Raw genomic sequence first — 25,442 nt, forward strand, 5'->3', positions numbered from 1 at the left:
CCAAGCAGACTCCCCACCGGGCACTGGGCCTGACGCAGGGCCCAATCTCCATGACCCTGAGGTCATGACCTAAGCCGAAATCAAGAGTCGGATGCTTAACCAACTGAGCCACCCAAGCACCCCTTCCCTAAGGTTTTTGAAAACAGAGGTTTCATTCACCCATACCGAATTAGTTGAAGTCATGCTCCAGAGAGGGGAGTGGTTATCTTGAAAGAATACCCGGGTTCTGACTCTGGCATACCCAGGATGTCCTCTGGGGCGGCAGCAGACAGAAGTGTACTTCCTTGTATCCAGAGGTGGAACCCGTGGGGACTGGGCAGTGGTGGCCAGATGTCCCTACTTCTCAGAACCAGTCAGTGCAGTGATTTCCAAAAATCTTTTTCTAGGCAGAGTGATCATCTTAAGGTGGGCCTTTGATGATGTCAAACTGATGCAGTCGAGTTTGATGGTGGTTTCTACATGAACATATGAAGTACTCTGTGCAAATCCAGCCCCCTCCAAGGAAAAACATGATTGGCCATGTCTTGGCAATAAATCATTTAGGCCATCACCCTAAAATCACATAGAAGTAGTATTTCTTTAAGTATATCTTATGGTCCTCATTTGACAAATGAAGAAACTGAGGTTCAGAGAAGTTAAGTAAGTCACAGGGCAAATAAGAAGCAGGGTTACCATCCTAAACCAAGAATGAGCTCTTTCCACAAGGATGAAGAATGGAAAACAGATCTTGTACCTCACAACTATAGAAGTGAACTAAATACTTTAGACCATTATCTGATGCAGAGTGGGGTTAGTAATATATGCCGTGTGGCCCCTAAGACTTGAGTTTTTTATTCCACCTCTCAGATCCATTAATGCTCAGTCTTGTGGGTACTGATCTCATCAGGATGGGAAGGGGACAGAAAGGAAAGACCCCCTTCGGCTTAACAGAATGGAAGATCCGAGGAACAGGTTACCACTTTCTGTATCACTTCTCTCCTCATCCTCATTTCTTTCTCTTTTTGTCATATAACTTGTCCTTTTGCACACAAATCCCAAGGGCAGGCTCACATGTTAGATGGAAGAAACCGGGAAGGTTCTGGAGAAGGTGTCAGCATGGCTGCCTGTTAGGTTTTGTGCTGGTGCAGATGTGAGGCTTCTTGCTGTCATTACAAGTCCTGCTCCTCACGTGCAACAGACAAGGGGCAAACATTGCAGCTGCCCTCGCCCCTGTGGACTCCCAGGTGCCGGGCTTTGCAGGAGCCTTCATCCACAACTGTTGCATTGGAAACAGTTTGGAGAAAGTATCTCTTCGTGTGACAGACTGGACTGGGATTGCTCAAGGTGCTACTATTACTTACTCGAATGATGTGGTATCTAATTGGGGTTTATTCCCAGTTTGCTTCCTGTTCCAAATCAGCCAGTCTAGTCTGGTCCGGAGAGGCTGTTCCCCCTTAACTCCAACACCTGCCTTCACCCAGAGGCCAGCCCTGAGGTGTCTGGATGGTGCAGATGACAGTGCCAGCAGACAGCCCAGCCAGTGCTGCCCAGCTTGTGGGAGGACCTGCTCTTCTCTGTGCTGTGACCAGAGGCACCTGTCACTGGAACGGCTCTCACAGACCTCTGTCACAGCCTCTGTCTCCTTCCCCTTTTGCCCACTTCACTTTGAGCCTAAATCCCCCTTCTCCACGGGACCCTAACAATGACTGACTTCTCCCTTTCTACCCCAACTTCCCACACCCTCATTTCCTAACTAGCAATATTTAAATGTCAACATCAGGAAAAATAGTAAACACTACAGTTCTTATTTTATTTTAGATTTTATTTATTTATTTGACAGAGACACAGCGAGAGAAGGAACACAAGCAGAGGGAGTGGGGGAAGGAGAAGCAGGGAACCCCATGTGGGGCTCAATCCCAGGACCCTGGGATCATGACCTAAGTCGAAGGCAGACGCTTAACAACTGAGCCACACAGGTGCCCCAAACACCGGCTTTTTTTAAGAAAAGTATTTTGTATTAAGCTATATAGACTCATATTAACACAACCACTAGCATGTCCTGGGAGTCTGCTAAGCACAACCTGAGAGGTACATAGTATTATCAACCCTAATTTTACAACAAGGAGTCTGAAACACAGAGAAAGCATGGGACCTAGCTGAGGTCACAAGGACAGTGAGTGGTAGAGTCAGAGCATGGGCCTGAGTGGTCCCCATGGGGCCCATGACATTATGGTCACAGTGCAGGCACTCTTTTGTCCTGCTGTTCCCCACGGAGGTCAGTGGTGCAAGAAGCAGACAGAAGCCCTTCCCTGCCTCCCTGCCCACTCCATTGCTCCCCTTCCTTACTCTTTACCCATCATTTCTAGCCACCCACAATCTTCTGCTGACTGACCCTTCCTTTCCATCCTTCTACCTATTCTTTCTAGGCCTTCCTCTCAGAACACTGTAAGATGCCTTCCCCTCTTGTTTTTGTTCATTTGCACTCCCCCTGGTCCCTCTGGCCCACCTCACTGTCTTACACATTCATCAGATAAACATTTCCTCAGGCCTGTTCTGTGAGTACAAATAAGGTAAGGTTTCCACCCTCAAGTCACTTTCTGAATGTGCAGTTTCTGGACTTCCTTGGGTCCTGCCTGCACTGTGAGCAGAAGGCCTCCCAGTGCCCACCCTCCATCCAAAGCAGGCTGCCCTCCCTTACCCATGTCTGCCAGGCATTCTCCCCACTCCCAGAGGCCAGGTTGCTAGGTTAGCACTGGTGCCGCTGCCAGGGACCATGCCTTTGTGCGGCGCTGGCACTCAGGTATTAATAACCACCACTAAGCACTGATGACAGGCAGGAGGAAAATCAGCCCCTTGGCTTCACAGTATCTCCATTTAGGTTATTTTTAAACAGCTTTTTGCTACTGCCCCTGGGTTGAAGGACACAATGTTTGTGGCCAAGTGTCAAAATCATGAAAGACCCTAAGGAAAGGACAATAAAAGCAATAGATTAATTGGAATTGTTTGCAAAACATATAGTTCATTCGCTAGGCCCAGAGGCTCACACCTGTAACCCTGACTCTAAGAGATAGTTTTAAGACAAAACTGCATTTTTTCCTTGAGGCAAGGCTCACAAGGCCCAGCAGTGGCCCCACTGTTCTTATTCTTAGACCTAATCAGGCTGAAGATGTGTGCCAGGGAGGCAAACCCTGCAAGTGGAAGAGACTAGAAGAGCCTGACAGCCAGAGCCCCCACTAGAATGCCTCACACCAGATGCCTGACCCCAGAGCACCATGTAAGCTACGGCTCAGACAATGGGCTACATGTACATTTGACCAGCATCCTGGGATAATTTTCTAGCCACTTGCACACACACCCTAAGAGAACAGTCTTTCACCTGAGGCCTCTCTGAGAGCACAATCGGTCAACTTACTTTCTGTGCTCTACCCCAGCCTGGCTCTCAGAGAGGTCATTTTCCCACATGAGGGAGCCATGACCTACAGCTTCTGCTGTACCCACTCCTGGGTTTTCTCAGCAGAACCTCAAGCCTGGTATTGACAAACTAATAGTGATCAGTGGCCAGGAGGCCTCTTTGATGGTTCAGGCACCATAAGACTGATGGTGGCTATTCCACTTAGCTGGTTGCTTCTTACATTTTCTGCAGCTACGGTGTGGAGGGCCATTATAATAATAACTGCCATTCACTCTCTTTCTCTCTGGTAACAGCTTTTTTGAGGTATAATTCACATATCCTAAAATTCATCCTTTTAAAGTGTGAAATTCAGTAGTCTTCATAACAGAGTTCTGCATCTATTAGCTGTCACTCCCCATCTCCGCTTCCCCACAGCCCTGGCAACCAGTAATCTTTCGTCTCTATGGATTTACCTATTCTGGACATCCCATACACATGGAATCATACAACATGTGATCTTCTGTAACTGGCTTCTTTCACTTAGCATAATGGTTTCGAGGTTCATCCGTGTGATAGCATGTGTCACTGCTCATGCCTTTTTACTGCTGAGTAACAGCCCACTGTACGGATGTACCGCACTGTATTTATTTGTCAGCTGATGCACATTTGGATTATTCCCACTTTTTGGCTGTTATGAATAGTCCTGCTATGAACGTCACGTACAAGTTTCTGTGTGAACACGTGCTTTCCGTTTTCTTGGGCACCTAGAAATGCAGTGCTGGGTCATGCAGTAACTATATTTAACAACTTGAAGAACTTCCAAACTGCTTCCTGAAGTGACCCACCAGCAGCGTGGGAGGATGTGTCGTTTTCTCTGGATGTTCGCAACAGCCTTCTAAGATTGGTTACAACTTGCAGCTAAGGGCCCTGGGGCTTGGGGAAGGTAAATAGCTTGCCTGTTACCTCCACATGCTCTTCGCCCTGTGACCTACTGCCACATATTAACCCTGTGTCACCAATGAACAGCTTCGTCTCACCCTTTCACCTCGATGCCTGCATCACCCTGATGAGAGGTCCTTCTGTGTTGCAGGACGTGTCAGGAAACGCTGCATTTCTGGCCTTCACTCCTTTTGGGTTTGTTGTTCTGCAAGGAAACAAGAGGGTCCACTTCATTAAATGGTGAGTGTCTTCATTTCCAAAACAGGCTTTTTATACATCAACAGCTGGGGAGGGCTATGGTTCCCATGTCCTTTGTCTGTGACTGGGCAGTTTTGGTTCTGAGCGCCCTCAAAGCCTTGCATCCATAATGACAACTGATCAAGGTAGTGGTCTCTTCCTAGGAATCCTGTTCTTCCAAAGGGGTGTTCCTGAGAGCCAACAGCCTCTCCAGAGAGAGAAAGAATGTAGAGGGTTGATTTCTGGGCAAGGTGAGAGACCCGGGGCTGGAGCCAATGTTAAAGAAGCAGAGATCCTATGAAAACTGTGTCCTTGGGACTATACCCCACTGAGGACTACAGCATGAACACGACTGCTTATTCCCTTACCCACTGGCCTAAGGAAAGAGGGGCTCACCCTTGGGGTAGATAGAAGTTATGCTGCAGCTTTGGCAAAACCCCCTCCTCAGGTTGACCCGCACTGTGGGCACTGTCTGCACACACACAGATGCTCTTCGGTCTCTCTCCTATCCTTTCTTAGGGCTCAGGTGTCTTCAGGCCCCAGGAGTCACATCCCCTATTTCCCCCCCTCCCTCCTCCCACTCCCATTTCTAGCAGGCAAGAGCCACTCCCTCAGCTGAAGCTAATCTGAACTGCTTCCTCTCTACCCTGTCAGTTTGGGGTCTGTTCTAGATGGTTCTGGGAGCTGATGCAGCACAGATTGCCTTATTGATGGACTTTTGGCTCTCCTGGAGCTCCTTTTTCTGGCCTGCAAACATCTTTCTGCCTCATCAGAACATGGTGTGTATTCTACTAAAGGCCCTGTGATTTCTGTACCTTTTTGGCCTTAGACTGCCAAGTCTAAGCTGGCCAACTCCTCCCCTGAGCTTGGACAAATGGCTTACCTTGCCCAACAGAGCTCAGCTGGGAAAGCTTGCTCCTGTCTTGGTTTCTTTGCCTTCTCCAGAAGAGCTGATGGGGAATCTGAGGACAAAGCTGTTTCCTGGCGAGCTTTCTGCCAGGGGTGCTGCAGGACATCTCTCTTCTTGTGTCCTCTTCAGCTCCCTGAGTGAGCTTGTGGATAAACACCACCTTTCCAACCCCGCTGCTCTTGTGCAGACTGGCAACAGGAGCATCAACCAGGGTGCTAATGAGACTGCCCCCCCACCCCCACCGACACGACCAGCCAGGACCCATCCCCCAGGAAAACGGCCACTTCACAAGGCAGATTGCCACACTGAGTAACCAGGGCATGCCCCAAACAGTGCTTTGCTAGGCCTTCTGAAGTTGGCCCACTCACGGTGCTCTCTGAATGACAATGGTGAGGGTTTGGGGTCTCTTTTCCAACAAAATACTTTTCAGAAAAAGATAAGGAGTAGGGTCAGGCCACTGCTCTTCCAGTGAGGAGGACTGGCTTCCTGGATATAGCTGGATGGTCTGCTACTGCTTAGAGGACCCAGATCCTATCCTGTACTCCAACCAGGGTAGCTGTGAGGTCCCTGGCAGAGGGCATGTGTAGCTAGAAAAAAGTAGAACACACCTGTTACAGGGCCCTGCAGTACAAAGTATTCTTCCCCAACCAGAAATCCTGATGCTCACCTGATTCTCCCCAACACTTCATTCTCTGTCTTCTCTCACATTCCACTTCTTCAGGAAGTCTCTTTTTCACTGCCTCAATTTTAAAAAAATAGATGTAAACCTAACCTCACTTCCAAAAGAATGCTCCTTACTCTCCTATCTTGCTTGTTGAAGCCTGGATGATCAGCGTATTTGTTTACATATTAACTAATATTTACTATATTCTGAATGTGTATGAGAGAGACTGACTGACTGGGAGGGACTCAAATAAGGAATACCACATGCTTGGATTAGCTCAGAACTGGAAGTCAGAAATTATGAGCTCTCATCCTGACCCAGCCATGATTTCTAGGAAACAAGTGTCTTTCCTCTGTCTCCTGAATTTTGGCCAGTGGTAAATCAGGTACATGATTCTCACTACCTTTCTACTACTTCCTAGGATATTGAGAAAATCTCTCTAGAGATTACCAAGAGGAAGAAAGTCAAGTAGAGGCAGATAGGCATGGTCTGACCTCCTTGGGGGCCCCAGTTGGGTACCAAAATAAGGACTCCGCCCCTGGTGAGATGGAAGGGCCTTCAGGATCCAAAGGGCAGCTGTGTCAGGCAAATGGAAGAGAAGTAAGGAGTGGTCGACCGATGCTGAGGCCTAGTTCTCTGGCTCTCAGGGACATCCACCTAAGACCCCAGTCATTTTTCCATTTTGTAAATGTAACCAAGGCTGAGAGCAGTATGTGAAGGTGAGGTCTAAGCTGTGCCATGTACAGTAACCATGTCACTTCTTCTGATTTGTGTCTGTCCCGCGGGTGACGTACCCCAGTATCCTGTTTGCCTCTTTTACTGCAGCCATTCACTGGGCTGGTGGCTTCAAGGATTTTTCTACAAAAACCCCTAAGCCCCTTTCCTGGTCAGTACGCTGCATGACTGTTCCATGTAATCTGTTCTCTCTCTTTGGTATGTTGCCCCGCCCCCTCCCTGAGATCGTTTGACATTTGTTTGCATTAAACTGCATTTTCCATCCAGTGGCACAGTCACCTGAAAGACTCAACTCCCTCAGAACCTGGTTGCATTGTTTTTCATTATTCGCTGTATCTTGAACTTTGGCCTCATCAGCTACCTGTGGCATCTTACATTTGACAGTCCCATCCAGATAATGCACCTGTTTTTATGAACCAAATCCTGAAATGGCCCGGGACCACTCAAGCTAGACTCACCTCCCATGCAAACGTTTCCCTTTTACAGCCACTGTTGATGAGCCCGAAATCCTCCTATCACCCTATTATTATAGTGTGATTGACCAGAAAACTGTGGATTGAACTGTTTCAGCAACTGTTCTCTAAGGCCCCTGCGCTGCTGTCTTGTTTCAGTTCTAATTTTGGCTAAAACTGTGTCTGTGCCTGGAGCCCCTTCCAGTCAGGGTGGGCTGTGCATCTACAAGACTTAGCTGTGAACAAGCAGCCAAAACAAGGTGACAGGTGCTCTCTTTGTGCTTGTAGGAACGAGGTGACCAAGCTGAAATTTGAAGGAAAGACTTTCTATCTATACGTAAGTCAGAAAGAGGTGAGTGCTGGCTTCTTTCTCTTAAGGGAGGGCTGGGGCACTGAATGGTTCGTGAAAGCCAGGACTGAACCAAAATGGTGTATCCAGGTAGAACTAAGCCACCCAAATGGTAAGCCAAGACCTGACGGTGAGGAATGAAAAAATGGCCAGGCCCTGGAACCCAGGGCATTCCTCAGGGATGCTGATGACGCCCAGAGGTTCCATACCTCCAGGAAATGCAGACAATGCAAGATTCTTTTGCTTTTCTATGAAAATTCCAAGAAGATAATAAACTTTCAAAAAAAAGTAGCACTTTCCCTGGGGAGAGCTGTCTTGCTTCAGTTTGTGCCAGCTGATGCTTACTGTACTGGACCTGCCAGGGTACACTTACTCACTGAACTGAGCTCTGCCCCAGTGGGTCCTGAAGGCCTTCTCTTACAACCTGCCAGCTGCCAGGCAGCCCCTTCCCAATCTGAAATCTCTTCCTGCAGTCCTGGGTAGGCTTAGACAGTCCAGGGGTCAATGTCCTGGCCTATTTTACCCTTCACTTCTCCATCCACACTCAGCTGTTTCTATGTGGGATTTTTTATAGGAAAAGAAAATTATTCTCACATATTTTGCTCCAACTCCAGAAGCCTGCAAGCACCTCTGGAAATGTGGAATCGAGAACCAAGCCTTCTACAAGTGAGTGGACACATGTGATGAGGACTATCTTTATCAGAGTCAGAGTCATAAAAGCTACTTTTAGAGTAACGATGGGCAGGAAAGTTTGAGAAACACTGAGAAAGGAGACATAAGAGGACTTGGCTGGGCTTCCTTATAAAATGCAGACCCCTTTCTGGATGTCTGTACTCCTTGGAGGGACAGGGTTGAGGTCTAGGAATGTGTTTCCAGCAGAGACGTCCAAGGGGTCTACCTTGTGATGTCCTTGGGACAGCTCCCAGTGCAAAGCACTTGGAGGTCTTTTCAGGGCAAGCCTTGGGCCTAAAAAAGCCCCTGGGTACCTGATTTGAATCACGCTAGCCGTGTGGAGCCATTCAGAGCCATAGGAGGCCCAGAATATGATAGCTCCAGGAAGGAGCAGGTGCAGGGCAGGCAAGAAATGTCTCTAAGCTTTGGAAAGACTCTGGGGCTTGCTCCCCAGTGGACGGCCTGGTGCTGAGCTGGGGCTGATGCCAGGCCTTCTGGTGCGTCACTGCCAGAGGTACTGCCAGTAACAGACCAAGTGCCCAGGAACCTGAGCGGAGTAGCAGGAAAGGGAGGAAGGACTTGTCTGTTACTGAAAAGCCAGCTTTGGGCCAAAGGCAAGAATTCTGATTACCACAGGATTTGTAAAGTATATGAGGCTTCTGTGCTGTTTTGATTAAGAAAGTGGTTATAAATGCATTAGGGAACAAAGAAACAGCCCATCAAGAAACTGGGGTGATGCCAGATAAAGTATGTTTTACTAAAACCCTTGGTCTGGTTTTAAAAATAGAAAATGTAACGATTTGTACTTTAATAAGCTGTATCTTAATCAGGACAATGTTAAGACAAAGTCTGTGGTATATTCTGCCTCTGACAGGCCATAGTTCTCCCTCCAGTAACCTCAAGGATCCTGAAGAGAGCAGAACTACTCTGAGCTGGAAGGGATACCATTCTCCTTCCCAGTAAAAAGACTCTGCTGCATGCTGGCTGCTATGGGATGCTGGCTGGCAGAACTGGCCTTTTCCCTTCTAGGGCCACAGCCCCAGAGCTTGCTTGCTTGCTTTCTTTCTTTCTTTGTTTTTTTTTTTTTTTTTAATTTATTTGGAGAGAGAGAGAGATCACAAGTAGGCAGAGCAGCAGGCAGAAAGAGAGAGGGGAAGCAGGCTCCCTGCTGAGCAGAAAGCCCGATGCAGGGCTTGATCCCAGGACCCTGAGATCATGACCTGAGCTGAAGGCAGAGGCTTAACCCACTGAGCCACCCAGGTGCCTCCCAGAGCTGTTTCTTGGGCAGGCTTTCTGAATTGCTTGATAATCTCTGTACACTTGATATCAGAATCAGGAATAAGCTGAACAGGCAGCCTGAATTATAACCTGAGTTGGCTTCTTTCATCTCATGAAGAAGACACTCAGAAAAGACTTCTGCATGGTCAAATTTCCCTCCTGTTCAGTCCCTACCTGTCCAAGAAAAGATGTCTGCACTATTTCTGAAGACCTTTTTCTATTTGTGTCATGGGAACAGAACTGTGCTTCTTTACCTGTGACCAAACTCAGTTTCTGAGTCTTTCCATTAATAAATCCCCCCAACCAACTAGTCCTGCCAATACCCTCACTGGAAACAGGCTGGTTTTCATCTTTCCACTGATTACTTAATGTTCTTTATTAAGTGTTAAAAGTCTCTAGCCTGGGTCAGCTCCCCAACTGTGCCAAGTCTTTGCAGCAGCCACTCTAGCATCACCCTGAGCACCTTTCACGTGCAGATCCCTGGCCCTGCCGTTGGCCTCACGCTTTGAAGGCAGTCAGCTCAAACTCAAGGACACGCTTGGGCAAGACAAGGAGATTTAAAGCCTCATAGAACCCTGAGAGGGGTGGGGATGGTATCTCCCAGGAACTGCTATTCATGGATTTTGCGGATAGCTCCCTAAATACTGACGGCCTGCTCACGGCAGAGGCTTCAGACCCAGATCGGTTCCCCGTGCAGATCAGCACTCCAGGCACCTCAGGGCTTATAAGCTGATCAGGTCTTGGCGGGCTTCACTGTAGGCAGTTCTGTCCAGCTTCCTTTTCTAAGTATGAGAGGGCCATTTGGGATCAGAGAAGTCACCTAAAAGGGTATTTGACAGTGCCCACAGCCTTCCAGATCCTCCACATTAACTGTGTACAACAGCCTTGAAAGTGATGTTAATAGGCTTACTGTCCAGATAACTTACAAGTCCAAATAACTGATGGAACTTATATTAAAGTTAGCGTAGTTTGTTCATCTCAGGACTTCTCAGAGTCTTTAACAGAACATACTTTATGACTCTCCAGGAGGGGGATGAAATAGGAAGGGCAGCCCGTACTCTCTTCTCAACTCACAATTACCCAGAAATGAACATGTATCATCAAATACAAGGACTGGAAGGGACTCCTGAGGTCAAATAGTCCCAGGTCCATCGTTTTATAGATAAGAAGACCAAAGCCAAGAAAAAAAGAAATTTGCTCCAGGTTACACTGCTAACAAGTGGCCCAAAGTTCGATGAGTGGCATTCTATTATTCCCCCAGACCACCATCCCTAACATTTAATCTCAGTCCCCCTGGTAAACCCCATAAAGCACTCTTGGGAAACTCTCAGGTCATGAAGGAGAGTCAGAGACAAGCTGCGCTGTGAAGGGCCTTTTCCTTAAGAGTTTCCTTAAGTAGCCTCTGGAAGGAGCTGGGAATGCACTGCCTTAGCCTGTGAGGCAGTCGCAGGCCATCTGTCACACTGGACTTTGCCTTGCTGCAGGCTGGAGAAGTCAAGCCAAGTCCGCACAGTGTCCAGCAGCAATTTATTCTTTAAAGGGAGCCGGTTCCGATACAGGTAAATAGTGACAGTAAGTAACTGTTATGGACCTATTTTCAGACCCTTCTCTGGAGAACAGTGGCTCAGTGGTCCTTATCCTCGAGAACAAAGAAACTGGGAACCTCCAGAAAACCCCAAGTTTTCCATCCAGTTCTCCTATCTCCTGTCCTTCCGACTATTTCTTTCCTTCCCTGCTACAGTTTGTCTGGAGGGTTTAAATATGTATCTTCTTCTGCCCTCAGAACAGCAGTGAAATAAGAACTGTAGCAGTGATTCTTTTCATGTCTGTCTAAAGATTTCTTTCTTTTTTTTTTTGGCAATATTTCTGGAACATGCTGGACAATGGGAAATCCCAAAGACTCAAGATAGAGAGCTCTCTAAGATAAGCTGTCAGGACATCTTAGAACTTACCCAGCAAGCAAGCCTTTCTCAGTGACCTAAACATTGGGAAGGGCTAGGCCAGAAGCCATCTCCCAGTTCATCAAAAGTATCTGAAGCCTTAGACAGGAGCCCAGTGCGAGAATACCATCTCATCCCTTGCTGCTTGTTTTATTATACTATTTATAGTGGCCGAGTTGCAAAGGAAGTAATGGAGTCAAGTGCAAAGATCAAACGGGAGCCACCAGAAATACACAGGTAGGCTGCCACAGACTTCCCCCAAAACCAGTTCCAGCTCAGATCCCAGAAGCTCCAAAAGGGGAAGGATAACATGGCAGGGAGCTAAAGGCATGGGGAACAGTCTGACCCTGGTATCTCTGGGCCTTGAGGGAACCTGAGGGATGGCGTAGTACCCAGTACCACATCCTGGGTACTTCTCTGCTGTCCTCCCAAATCCTGAAGGTGGTCACAGACCATGGAGGACATGTCCAAAATGCAAGATTTCCTTAGTTCTGGAATCAGTCCATTACCAAAAGCCAAGGATAGCCCCATAGCCCTATCACACTAGGTCGAAAATAGTTTTGAGATCCTTGCATTATGTGTAACTGCACATCATGTATATCTCCTAAACCTAGTAAGATACAAAAAGAATATGACTGGCCAAGATAGCTAGGGTTCACCAAGCAACCTGATCTCTGGGAATGGGAGCATTATTACCACCTTCACATGGCACATCCTTGCCACCAGCAGTCTCTGTCAGAAGTCAGAGAGGCTGTCATATGTTTTCAGGCACATTTTCTGTAGTACTGCTTATGTTGGGGCTCTACTCCCTGACCAACCTGCCCAGAGACCAGTGGTACCACTCCTGCACTAAATAAAGCAGGTGGGTCTGGCATGTGAGGCGGCAGACAAATCTAAAGCAGTGTCTCTAATTGGGATCCGGGAACTAAAGGCAAAAAGCAGGTATTAAAGACCTTTTTTAAACAAATAAATAAAACTTAACACAGTCAGACAATTCTGGCAGCTACTTTCTCAACTCTGTGTCCTGACCACATCTGTCTGTGCACTGAATTAACAAAGTTCTCTTTTTCTTTAACCTCAGAGCAGGGATGGTTCCCAGCCGCAGCTGTCCCTCCATAACCCATGGCCCAAGGCTGAGCAGTGTCCCCAGGACCCGCAGAAGAGCTGTTCACATCTCCATCATGGAAGGTGAGCATAAGCTCTGCAGATGACAATGGGGTTCCTCTACATTTTGACCTGGACCACTTCCTCTCAGGGACTTTGAAAAGAAGTTACACTAGAGACCAGAGCACATTTCTCCAATGGAAGAGAGAAGGTTTCAGGCAGTGGCTAGGTACCCCAGCTGGGTGTCAGGTGAAGGGTAATCCCACCCAGCCCTGATGAGCTGTAGTGTGAGAGGGGGTTTAAACCTGAGAGTGTTGGGGCAGACCTTTGGGAGGCTGTTATTGCATCGAACAGGTTCCATGCAGTTCTGAAACTGCTTTCCATTAAGAGGCTTTTCACTTATGTTTCAGATTAGACTAGTCTCCACAGTTTAAAGGAGGATCAGGGTGGCGGAGGCAGTTAACCAAGAAATGAAAACTCCTAGTTCTGAAGCACCGCAATAGCTGCTACCACCTTCTATTGCGGGGGGCGGGGGAGTAGGAGCGGGGGAATCTGTCCTCTTGCCATCTGAATTCTTTAACATGATCTCAGGAAATCTCACATGTCCCACCTCTCTCTCTCTTACCCTCCCTCTGGAGGAGGTGGGTCCTGGGAGGGAAGAGATGAAGTCTGTGAATCTTCACTAACCAGATGCTGCAGCAGCTGGGCCTGGCACCTTTCCACTCCTGAGGTCGTTAATATCATTAGGAAACTCCTGGAATATTCCCCTCATTGTCACGGACTCAGATGCCCCACAGGCTAGATACAGGTATAAAGTTGAATGCTGTCATTCCCAAAGATGTTTTTGTAGCACCTCAGAAGATCTCAAGCAGCAGCAAAGAGCAGCAGGTTTACTTTAAACCTGTCCTGAAAGGTGGGGAGGGAAGACTCTTTGCCCTTTTTGTGGGAATGCTGATTAATGAAAACAAAGAACTGCTTAGGTTAGGAAGGGTATCACTCTGCTGCTCCCCTGGGAGGATCATGGCTTTGTGTTTTGGATTTTGTGTGTCACTGACTTTGTATTATATAAGTCCGGTATATAACTACAGTCTAGGGGTTGAGAACCCTGCCCAGGCAACCACAATCAAGTACCTTAATTATTTGAGTATCTTGGTTGTTCTATTTGTAAAATAGGGATATCTTCCTTGTATGCTCCATGGATTGTGAGGAAGGTGATGTACATAGAAGTACTTTAAAGAGATTCAAGCATTTATTGGCAGGCAGCAAGCACGGTGCAAAGAGGCCTGGTCAGGAAGTCAAAGATGAGATTCAAATAACAGCTCTGCCATGTACTCTCTCTAGGGCACATTGCTCAACCTCTCTGAGCCTGTGGCCCCCACTGTAGAGTGGGGTGTGGGTGTGGGGGGGTGCCTTCTGAGCTATGAAGTGTAACTGCTGTACAGAGTATGAAGTTACTGAGGCCTGTCATCAGACAAGGGCTCCTGGTTTTCCTTCCAGTCTTAGGCTGAGCAGGAGAACTGAGCATAGTGCTCATTGTCCCTCTTCTTTTAGGGTGTTCATCTCAGGAAAGCAGAATGAATTTCTTCTCTTTTGAGGAAACATAACTTTCTCCTCTCCCTGTGGCCCTTCTTCCCATCCACCCTGAGGTCGGAAGCCACCAGGTTCACATCAAAGCTCTTGTAAAATGTTGAGGACAGCTGTCCTCCCAGAGAAAAGGCCACCTTCTGGAGGAAGCTGGCACTAATACAGGTCTGGGGAAGAGCCTCACGCATTTGTTCTCCAGCATATGGAAGAATGTCCAGTAAATCCCATGTTCCCAGAAAAGATAAGACAGGCTGTCCATGTGGGGATACAACTCATTTGTAGTAGTTGCCAAGCAGGGTTAGCCAAACTACTGAGACTCAGGAAACCAGTCCTTGAGTCTCTTCCAAGACAAGTTATGAGGCTGCCTTAGTGCCCAACCAGCTCTGGCTATGCCTCCGGCATCCTCCCAGAACCTGTCTTCTCCTATTGTAGCAGCAGTAGGCTCCTTAGCATCTGAAATAGTTCTCTTTGCTTGTACAATGCCAGGGCAGGGTACAGCAGGGAAAGGCCACCAAGGAAGCTAGTAAGGAAGAGACTTCTAGGGGCAGGGCATACCCTCATAATCTGAGCCCCCATAGAACTTCACACCTGGTGGATGATAGCACAGCAGGCGCCCATGTGCCACCCCGCAAGCCAGCCTGCGGCTCACCCCCATGCCTGAGGCTGCCTGCAGACAAGAACAGCCTTCATCCCCAGTCATAGCCCTCAGCCCAGGGCCTATCAGATTCAGGAGGGCAAAAGTAGAAGCACCTAAGAACTGCCCCAGCAGGAATGACACTGTGAGGAGAGGCAGATGGACATCTGGTGTGGCAATGGGGTGGGGGCAGGGGGTAGATTTTTAGCATTTAAGTGACTCTATCACTGTAGGGATTATCAAGCCTGGGGAGATAAAATGAATGGATTATTTCCCAGAGAGTTGAGCTATACCATCTCTCAAGAGGGGTTTCACCTTTAAAGCACCCAGCAAACACAGCTGACCCCCACTGTACAAGTAACCAGACAGGGAAGGGCTGAGAGGGAAATGATGGGGGTCTCAGAAGAAAGGCACTAACCACCAAAACTCCCAGGAAGTTATGGACTCTTGAAACTGGCTCATGCCTATTGTCCATATGGCACATAAATTAATGTCACAGAAACTATTTGCCTTTTCCAGGGGGGAAAGCTTTGGTTGTTATCTCTAAAAACAATGGGTAAATCTCTAAAAAATGGGGGGAAAAAATAAAAAACAAAACCAGTAACATAAAAGACTACAATTGGAATGAGATCAGGTAATTCCAACAAGCTGGGACCGTTAAAAGGATGACTGTACACTGGCTGGCCCTCCCCTCTGCTCTCAGGGATGCCAAGAGACCACATGTTGTTAGCACAGGCTTAGCCAGAGAGGATGCTCAGGTATGTTGATTCCTTTTGTCCATCGAGCTCTGTGGGGCACAGCTCAGCAGCTGGGGCCAAATAGCATACAGCCCATTTCCGCCCCACAGCTGCCACCTCACATTTTAGGTCACCCAACCCAACGCCCAATGTCTTTACAGCCTCACATCCTGCATTTTCTGCAACTGTGTGATCCTTCCTACCCTGTGAGACTATTGTCTGCCCTCTCTGTACCGCATTCTCTGAAAAGTCTGGAGCCCTTATACGGGCCTCTGGGAAACAGTCACATGCTAGGGAAGCATTACTTTTTATGGCTCTAAGTGCTTCTGACTGAATCCAGTCCCTGATAACGCTGGCCTCTCAGAGCTGTTCCTTCCCTGAAGCTCAGCCTGCTCTGTCTCACAGAGCTGACATTCTCTTCTCCAGAGCAGGAGACACTATGAAGGAGCTGCCGTGGCTTGAGGTCAGCAAAAATGCTTTGCCCCAGTCAGTCTTCCATCCTTTCCCTCTGTATCTCCCCTGACTGGCTGGTTTCCATGAAGAGATCAGCTGGTTTCCACTGAAGAAGTATCTGCCTTCCTGGGCCACCATGGGGAAGAGTCTGATTAAGATTCACACCAGAGTCCGAGTTCAGCTCCGGTTGACTAATCACTGCCTTCGGCCACTGAGTGTGCGCATCCTGAGGATGGGGCCCCGGCTCCAGGGTAGGCTCCTGACCACTGTGTCCCCCTGCCCACAGGGAGCCACCTCTGGGCAAGGCAATCAGCTGGAGCACATCCAAGGTAAAAGACTCCCCTGTCAGCTCCCACCCACGGTACCCACCCTGTCTTCCCAGAATAACGGGTTTGATGAAGGGGTGGTGGTTTCTAGTGAACCCAAAGTTCTATACAAGACTAGCCTGACCTAGCAACAATAACTTTGCAAGTGAGGTCTGTTGAGGGAACAGAAAACTAACACTGAGTGACTTTATCTGTCAAGCAATCTATTAGAAATGCGTAAGTATCCATTATCTTATTTACTGATAATGTATCAGTAATGTAATTGTGTAGTTATTATAATGTAGTTTCTCTCTGATATAATAGGCTTTGCCTCAGTCTCCTTCCCCACCAAGCTTAGGGCTGAATTGGAGGCCAAGCTAAGTTTGCACTGAAGTGCCTTCTGGCAGCTAAGCTCGTCATGCTTTGGAAGATCTGATAGAGTTGTCTTTGTGAGAGGACAGCCTCTAGAAAGGGTATGAGAACTGCTGTGCTGGGAGTGCTGAGGTTTCAGGGGAAGGGGGGTGGAGGAGTGGGTGGGAAAGGAGCTGAACCAATACATGTGTGATCAGGGCATAAAGGTTTCTGTTCTATCAGGGACTCATTACATACTACCAGGTATATATTCCTCATGCTGCTTCTGCAAATGCAGGAATAAAGGAGAAAAACGGGAAAAAAGATCAAAGGAGCATCAAGAGCTCTGGAACAAGGGGCACACTCTTAATTCACATTATTTCAGAACAGTTTCTTGGGCAAATGGGACCTAAATTGAAGGCAAATGTAGGCTATAGACTTAATTCATCTTGGCCCAAAAGCTAACAATATGATCCATTAGCATGAGGAAACAGAGACTTGCAGTCTATCTGTGCCTTTGCCATTACCAGCCAACCACGTGTCATTAGACAAGCTCTGTAACCTCTTGCCTTCATGACTTTGTGGAAAGATGAAAGCACTTTAAAAAGTTTAAAACAGTATACAAACTTAAGATTTTAGCACAGGGGAAAACAAAATACAACTAGGATCATGAGGAGCTCCTGAAAACAGAAGCTGAGAGCTATAGCAAATATACTGAGGGTGAGGTGATAGGGAGTATAGATGGACAGCAGGGGGCTGCTGTTGCCAGTCCACCCCACCCATTTACAACCCAGATTCCAGGATTTGTTCCCGGAGAGAATCCTTAACTGTACCTATGCTAAAATGGGTTCCGGCAGGCTAGGCAGGCAGGCTGCCCAGGTACATATGGCTTCACCACAAGAGAACCAAATGAAACACTACTTCTGAAAGGTGACTGCCACCTTTTAACAGAGACCCTTGGGCTTCCGAAGTTAGCCCTGAACTTAAAAACTCCCTAATCAGCCCTAGTTAGGTCAAACCTTTATAGAGCTGGGAATCTGGTTCGGTCTGCAGCAGTCAGGGTCAATTTCAGAGCAATGGAAGGGGGACTGGCTTCTCTTGCCATTGGCTACAAAGGCAGAGAAAGCCAGAGCCACTGTGGCACCTCAGAGTAGCCACGAATGGAAAATGCAGACATTGAACCTGAAACAAGAAGCCATTTCCTTGGAAGCATTGTGATGTGGGCCATAGTTGGTGACTGGGCCCACATCCTCCAGCCTAATGGCTGCTGTTTGGCTGACTGAGTAACCAGCTCCTGTTTTTCACTACCACAGATTGAGCCTTGGAAGGAGAGACTGTTCCATCTAAAAAAGTAAAGAGATAATAGGTAGTTTTAGGGGGTAGAGGACCCTTTCTCCTGGTGGATATAAGAAAATTCCCACCCTTACCCAACAAGATCTTCTCAGAGACCGCTCTGTACTCTGGAGTGTATAAAATAGAGGAATTGTCAGCCTACTGTGGACCCAGCTCATTCTAAGGTGAAAAGAAAGCTAGCTAGCCAAGTGCTATTCCCAAAGAGCAGATAGTGTTTTCACATTCCCTAAAATCAGGACAGCTAGAAGAGGTAGGCTAAAGAGACCGTCAGCAGGAAACCAAAAGATGACCTCATGAGTTCAAGCTGCATGCTAGCTGCATGTTAGAAGGAAACACAGTTCCAGAATCAGTATTTGATGAGGCCCAGTAAAGCAAAATAGTCTTCTCCTCCCCCTTTCTGCCTCTCAAGGCCCTCGGCCCAAGAGGGAATCTTGAGCTCCCCGAACTGTGGCCCCAGCTCTGAATTAGGGAGTCTGTGATTCAGCTGTCTTTCAATTGGGGCTAAAACCAGGCCCAGGACATCAAAAGCCAGAAAGAATCTTGAACAAATCTTGCCAAAACCCTAAGCACAAAGGAAAAAAAGAAAAGAAACTTCCAACCACAGCCACTTTGGAGTCTTACTGCTTCTCTTATCCTCTTCCTGATACATCAAAACAGTGCAGTGGCCACTGCAAAATTTTGGTAACCGTATAAAACAGAATGGGTGCGGCTTCCACCAGACAGCAAAGTGTACACTAGGACCCAGAAAGCCTACTCATATTACTTTTGCCTTTCCAGGCCTGGAGTCCCTACGGGACAGTGCCCATTCCACACCAGTGCGTTCTTCCTCCCATGGGGACACCTTCCTGCCTCACGTGAGAAGCAGCCGGGCAGACAGCAATGAGCGAGTCGCTGTGATTGCAGACGAAGCCTACAGCCCTGCAGACAGTGTGCTGCCCACACCTGTGGCCGAGCACAGCCTGGAGCTGATGCTGCTTTCCCGGCAGATCAATGGGGCCACCTGCAGCATCGAAGAGGAGAAGGAGTCTGAGGCCAGCACTCCAACTGCTGCGGAGGTGGAGGCCCTTGGGGGAGAGCTGAGGGCCCTCTGTCAGGGGCACGGCAGGCCAGAGGAGGAACAGGTGAATAAGTTTGTTTTAAGTGTGCTCCGTTTGCTCCTTGTGACCATGGGACTCCTCTTTGTTTTGCTCCTCCTCCTGATCATCCTTACCGAGTCTGACCTTGACATTGCCTTTTTCCGCGATATCCGCCAGACCCCCGAATTTGAACAATTCCACTATCAATACTTTTGTCCCCTCAGGCGATGGTTTGCCTGCAAAATCCGCTCAGTGGTGAGCCTGCTCATTGACACCTGAGAAGGCATGACTCCTCCTAATAACTAGCCAGGTGGACCAAGGAGCCCGGCTACCCATTCCCAGCAATGGGACCCATCGCGGAACCATCGGCACATGTACCAAGTCCTCCTCTCATGACTCAAAGTCCACAGCCTAGGAGGGTCATTTCCCAGAAGAAAAAAAGGATAGGCTCATGCCCTGTCTAAACAAACTGGGAAAACTCATTTACTTCAGAGGTTCTTTCAAGAAAGGCTCAGCGACTCCTGTTTCTCATCCTCCCAATTTGCAGGATAATTTTTGGTTGTGAATTTTGATTTTTCATAGATGTGTATTATTTTCAAAGTATCAAATAAAAATTTATTTTACTATTACTGATTATTGCAGTAGTGTCACCTAGCAGATGGGACACTAGTTGAAGACTGGAGAGCTGCTGTCTTCTGTATTCTGCAGGAGCTTTCCTACTGGGCTCCAGGAGACTCATCAGTGCAGCCTCAGCAGGGCAGGCAAGGGGTCTGGACAATGGGAACTATCTAGGTTTTCTTGCCAGACAGAGATTTTTTAAAAAGTAAACATCCATGTAGAATGATTAAATGGAAAGTTGTTTCTTATGATGGTCTGAGTTGGATTTTCTTTTCCTTTTGTTTTTTTCAAATCTGAGCAGAGTGGGCATCTGAAGGGACCACCGCTACAGCAGCAGCAGCAGCAGGGGTGGGGTAAGTCTGTCCCCTTAGAATAGATCCTAGTGGGCATCACCATAAGTCTTGTATAATGAACTTATTAGACTTCTGTGATTTTTTTTCTGAAGAACCTCAAGATTTTTATAGTGTTCCAGAGATGTTAGTTGAATTCAGTGGTGCCAGAGATAGGACTATCAGAAATGTTGGACAGAGTGTACTTAACAGAAACCAGAGCCAAGGTACTTGAGAAACTGTTGAGATTCAGAAAGCAGTACCTATTTTGTACAACCCCCCGCAAAAAAAACTATTTCAATTTATATTTTAACAAGAAATGTTATTTTCTTATCAATTCATATTTTGTTTTTACTTTATGGATTAAGAAAATAGAGCCTGATGAACTAAACGATGCAAGAAAGAAACTGATCCTGAGAATGAAAAGCTTCAGAAAACAGAATTCCAAGATCAACAAACAGCCTTGAAAGGGACCAGGGAAAGAATCTCTTTGAACAGGCATACTAAATGATGCCTACGTAAGAAAAATGGTGAATGTGGTAGAGACCAACACTTAGTTGTAGAAATACTGCCCCCTAGGGTCAGCCTCCACATCAGGAAAATAAAAATTGTGGGAAAGCATTGGCCATCCTTGCTAAAGGAAGCTGTGGAAGCATGCAGAAGAACAGCACAGGAAGGATGAGTGTGGGGTCCAAGACCCAAGCTCTGCAAACTCTTCACAACCACTCACAAGATCTTGTTTTCATCTCAGGGAGAGATTTCTAAGTCATCTGGGGCCTGAGGACTCATTTAAGGATGGTCAATATACATGTACCTGGGAACCCCACAACAGTGGAGCTGCTAACTTCCTATGATGTTGGGCAGCCCCAAATGCAGAACAGAATGAGTCACTTGTAGGTTTGCTCTCCCCTAGTTTGTCCTCTGAAATAGCAGAATCATGTCCATGTACAGAGTATAACAGCTGTAGAATTAATAGGGGCCACAGGGTGGGGGAGTGGATTGTGTAATTTTAAATGCCCCTTCATCTAGACTAGGGGTTGGCAAACTACTGTAAAGTGCCAGATAATATTTTTTTAGTTTGGTTTTGTAGGCCCTACTCTGTAGCAACTACTCAATTCTGCCGTCATAGCACAAAAACAGCCATCCACAGGTAATACATAAACAAAGGAGTGTGACTGTGTTCCAATAAAAATTTATTTCTAAAAATAGATAATGAGCTGAATTTGGACCATAGGCCATAATTTGCCAACCCCATCTAGACAATAAAACTGCTCCTTACCAGTATGTTAGCAGAAAGAGGGCCAGCTCTGCTCCCATTCCTGACTTGCTACAGATCCAGGACCATTTCCCAGTGGCAAAACTGGGGATGTTTGTATAAAGGGTGCTTGAACAACCAACCAGCAAAGAGGTATCTGATGCCAAGATGAGCAAGATCAAGTGTTGAAATGCTAAAACTCGGCCAGAATCTAAGAATGGAAGAAGAATGTCTGATCATTTTCATACCAGCAACAATTTGGGCAGAATTACAAACATCTATTTACCAAGTGACAAGACAAACTGAGGGAGATCCTAGTAAAAATCAGGGATCACTCAGAACCAACTAGCCACTGCCACTTGTCATCTACACAGGAAAAGCTTTATTTAGCACAGGACTGAAGTGAAAAGTAGACTCAGAGAATGAAAAGGCTGTCAGGAGATAGGGGGCTGGTTTTAACCTGGATATCTACTGTCTTATGCAACATAGCAGATTATCTTTTAGTGTAGTGTTCCTACCTCAGTCTGTAGAATATGGTGTTTCTATGCAGTGAGTGATAGCCTTGACACTGACCTTTCATACTCACATTAAAGAAAGATGCAGTATTCCATTTCCTGGTACGTTACTTGTGTCTAGAGTTCTAACAAAATAATAGTCCATACCACTTCTAAGAGCTGGAGTTTGCTCTCTGAACAGAATTTTTGGGTTTTTTCCAGGGCTTACCCCAGAAAATACAGATAGTAAAGTCTCCTTCGATTTGCTTTTCAAATACTGCTTGAATAACAAACCTCCTTTGTTGATGACTAGTCTTTTTTTGGTATCTCCTCATCATTAAACATTGTTCAAATTTTTAACCTGGTTTTAACTGTGTTCCACTATGTCTCCCATTTTCTCTCAAAATTAGTTTGATCTCATTGTAGAAAATAAAACAATGGTTTCCATAGCTTCATCCATCAAAGGAAATAAAACTCTTACAAAAAAAATAGTGTACTGCATCTTTAAGCAGTAGAAGGTAAACTACCTGCAAATGTGAATTTCTTAGTTTCATTAAAAAGTATAGTTGTTAACCTTTCGTGTGCCAAAAATTCTAAGTTACATTTTTCCTTCAAAGCAATGTACTTTTTTCTACATATGCAGTATGTAGTTAGCATAAAATCATTGGTGCCATGAAAATTATTTTTAAACTTAAATAAATATTTAAATATCATGGAAGAGTGGACTCTTTTTTTAACTTCTAGCTTGTCTCACTTTTTCCTCAAAGTTACCAACATGTAGATAAAAAGATACCAGCGGTATTGTTACAGCTGACTACTACTGTTCATGACTAGAATCACTTAAAAGAGTCATTTGGCTTATATCCATCCATTATCCTTGTCCCTCCCCACAAATAAATACGATTAAGAACTTGGAAGCTGGGGCGCCTGGGTGGCTCAGTGGGTTAAAGCCTCTGCCTTCGGCCCAGGTCATGATCCCAGGGTCCTGGGATCGAGCCCCACATCGGGCTCTCTGCTCGGCAGGAAGCCTGCTTCCTCCTCTCTCTCTGCCTGCCTCTCTGCCTACTTGTGATCTCTGTCAAATAAATAAATAAATAAATAAATAAATAAACTTGGAAGCTGTAATAATGGAATGATTTTACAGATGAATTGGATCTCATTTTTCTCATGAGGAAAACCAAGGAGTAATTTTCCCAAGGCTACATAGTCAGTCTTAGAACCCAAAAGTAGAACCTAGATGGTCCAGGGTACCTGGCTGGCTCAGTAGGTAAAGCATAAGACTCTTGATCTCAGGGTTTTGAGCCTGAGCCCTATAGTGGGTAAAGAGATTAGTTAAAATTTTTTTAATTTTTTTAAAATCTTAAAGATACAATTAAAATTAAAAAGAAACCTAGATGGTCTAGCTTCTAGACCAGTGTTCTTACTCAAGCCTGAAGTAAGAGGGAGAACAGAAAACCCTTCCTGTGAAAGGAACAGAATGGTGTCACCACTATAGTAACCTCATAATTACAACTTACAAACTACATTCCTATAACATTATCTCACCTGATTATGTAACCATCACTCAGGCTATGGAACTGGTAATGGTCTTCTAAATTCCCTGATAAAAGTTGAAACTAGGTTCAACTGTGCTAGTTTATTATTTCTGTTTTCATTTCTACCTGCCCTTCAATGCTCCATTCTGCTACCAGATCATCTTCCTAAAGCACCGATCAGGTTATATTACTCACCTCCAAATTTTCAGAAGTTCCTATCACCTATAAAATGATATCTAGGATCCTGTCTTAGTGGAGTGTTTTTTTGATGACAAAAGTCTTTACTTAAAGTCATCTGCAGAGAGAAAAGCCGAAGAACCACTGGATGTGAGTGATTGCCCATGATCCAAGGCTTTAAAGCAGCCACTCTTCTCTGGATTCCTAATGAAGACTCCCCTATGTATATACCCTTTTAGGGCTGGATCCACCACCCAGTCCCTCTGCTTAGGGTTCCTCAACCATAACTAAGCCCCTCCGCACATGATTACATTGCTGGTTTTAGTTCATGAACAGGCTTCCTTTCCTCTACATACCCATACCCTCTTCCTCTACCCTTACAACTTGCTGATGGAGTGGAATCAAACATGCAAAAGATACTTTTAAAACGTTTCCTCCTACATCTTCCATTTTAGGAAGAGATACCTTAAAATGTTTTACTCCTGACTAAATGTTATCTTCCTCACAAAATTTCACCTTTTCACTTGAAAATCCAAAAACATTTATAGCCAAATGAACCCAAATATGGATCTATGCTGTCCTGGAACTAAAACTCCTTACTGGCCTTCAGCACAATACCACAAAGGAAAAACCAAAAGAAGTACGAAGTGAGAAGGGACAGCCTAACAAATAGCCACTTAGATTTTTGGAATCTGGAGTTAGAGGGCATATATTTCTTCCTCTTGGGTTTGATATAGAAGGCACATGTGCCTGCCCTCCCCACTTCCCATGTATTGTAACTGACTGAAAAGATTTAAATCTCTGTAATCACAGCCCTTAAGCTCCCTGCTTTCCTGGAGAACTGCCTTTTCAAAGTCATCTCTGTGGAAAGGAAATTCAAAGACCTGAATACCAAAATAGGACTGAATCAATCAGATTTTATCAATTCCTGATCATCTATAGTATCACCTACCTGTCCACATATGATGAGAATCCTCTCCTTCCTCCTTAAAGTCACATAAAGAAAGGCTGGGCATCTCAAAGAAAATGACTCAAGGGGAAGAGAGAGCTTACATGCTTAAGGGATATCATAAAGCATAACCTAAAAAAAAAAAAGTTTATCCCAAAAAGAGAGAGCAATCAAAATATACAAACAATTACAGTAGCCACACAGCTTTAAGCAAATCTCTGGGAGAAGTACCTTTCACAACAGATTACAGTTTAAAGATGTCCTAAGGGAGACAATTTTCCTTTATGTGCTTTCTAGATTTAAACAATTTCTCCATTATACAGCTTGTCACGGAGAAACAAGTCCCCCCACTCTCCTTCCTTCCTGCATTGCCTCAAGAAGACAGAACTCTATTAAGTGGAATTAAATATAAATAGCAGAGTTTATGAAGCTGAAATGGGGGGGAAAAAAAAAACCACGAAAGTGAGAAACATCAAGAATTTGCTAACATTTATTGCAGAAACCAGACAATTACCACCAAGAATTCAAAGCTTAAATGATGGTACTAACTTTGACGCGAGTATTTTTCAATATCGTTTAAAAAAAAAAAAGCAATTCTCAAAGAAGTTGCCACTCTGGAAACTGTGAAATGAAGTATAAAAAAGGGAGAGGAAGCCTACAGGCTTCATTTACTATCTCCAGGGAAGTTTAATAGAAGTCAACCTCACTTAGCTTTACTTTCCATTTCATAAATTAATTTTCCATTTCACTTACCAATTCCTATATTCCTATCATCAAGAAAATAGAGAACTCTTATTACTTATACACACTCACAACCTACTTAATAAACTAGGCCTCAAAATTAGACTTAAACTCTAATTACAGAGAAGGAAACTATACATGTCATTTTATTTCTGTGATATATAATTTGAAAAGATATTTTCTCTTAGAATTCAAACATAT

The 25,442-nt window shown here is 45.8% G+C and overlaps 1 protein-coding gene across 4 annotated transcripts in view; it reads left to right on the plus strand.

The window, feature by feature from the left end:
* FRMD5 (FERM domain containing 5) overlaps nucleotides 1-22,557 on the plus strand; it is a 313,513-nt gene extending 290,956 nt beyond the window's left edge. The window contains exons 8-16 of one of the 4 annotated variants that reach the window (XM_032856628.1): nucleotides 4,461-4,549; nucleotides 7,596-7,659; nucleotides 8,231-8,322; nucleotides 11,091-11,165; nucleotides 11,715-11,783; nucleotides 12,628-12,734; nucleotides 18,845-19,188; nucleotides 20,063-20,114; nucleotides 20,459-22,557. In XM_032856628.1, the coding sequence (XP_032712519.1) occupies nucleotides 4,461-4,549; nucleotides 7,596-7,659; nucleotides 8,231-8,322; nucleotides 11,091-11,165; nucleotides 11,715-11,783; nucleotides 12,628-12,734; nucleotides 18,845-19,188; nucleotides 20,063-20,114; nucleotides 20,459-20,472 (906 nt within the window). In that variant the 3' untranslated portion in view covers nucleotides 20,473-22,557. Of the gene's footprint in view, nucleotides 1-4,460; nucleotides 4,550-7,595; nucleotides 7,660-8,230; nucleotides 8,323-11,090; nucleotides 11,166-11,714; nucleotides 11,784-12,627; nucleotides 12,735-18,844 lie in introns of all 4 variants that reach the window. The other 3 variants (XM_032856629.1, XM_032856627.1, XM_032856626.1) reach the window with 3 other exon arrangements.
* Nucleotides 22,558-25,442: the final 2,885 nt, after the last annotated feature.

This window comes from Lontra canadensis, unplaced genomic scaffold, assembly GCF_010015895.1.
Source record: "Lontra canadensis isolate GAN:19392208 unplaced genomic scaffold, GSC_riverotter_1.0 scaffold12, whole genome shotgun sequence".
Taxonomy (NCBI): Eukaryota; Metazoa; Chordata; class Mammalia; order Carnivora; family Mustelidae; genus Lontra; species Lontra canadensis.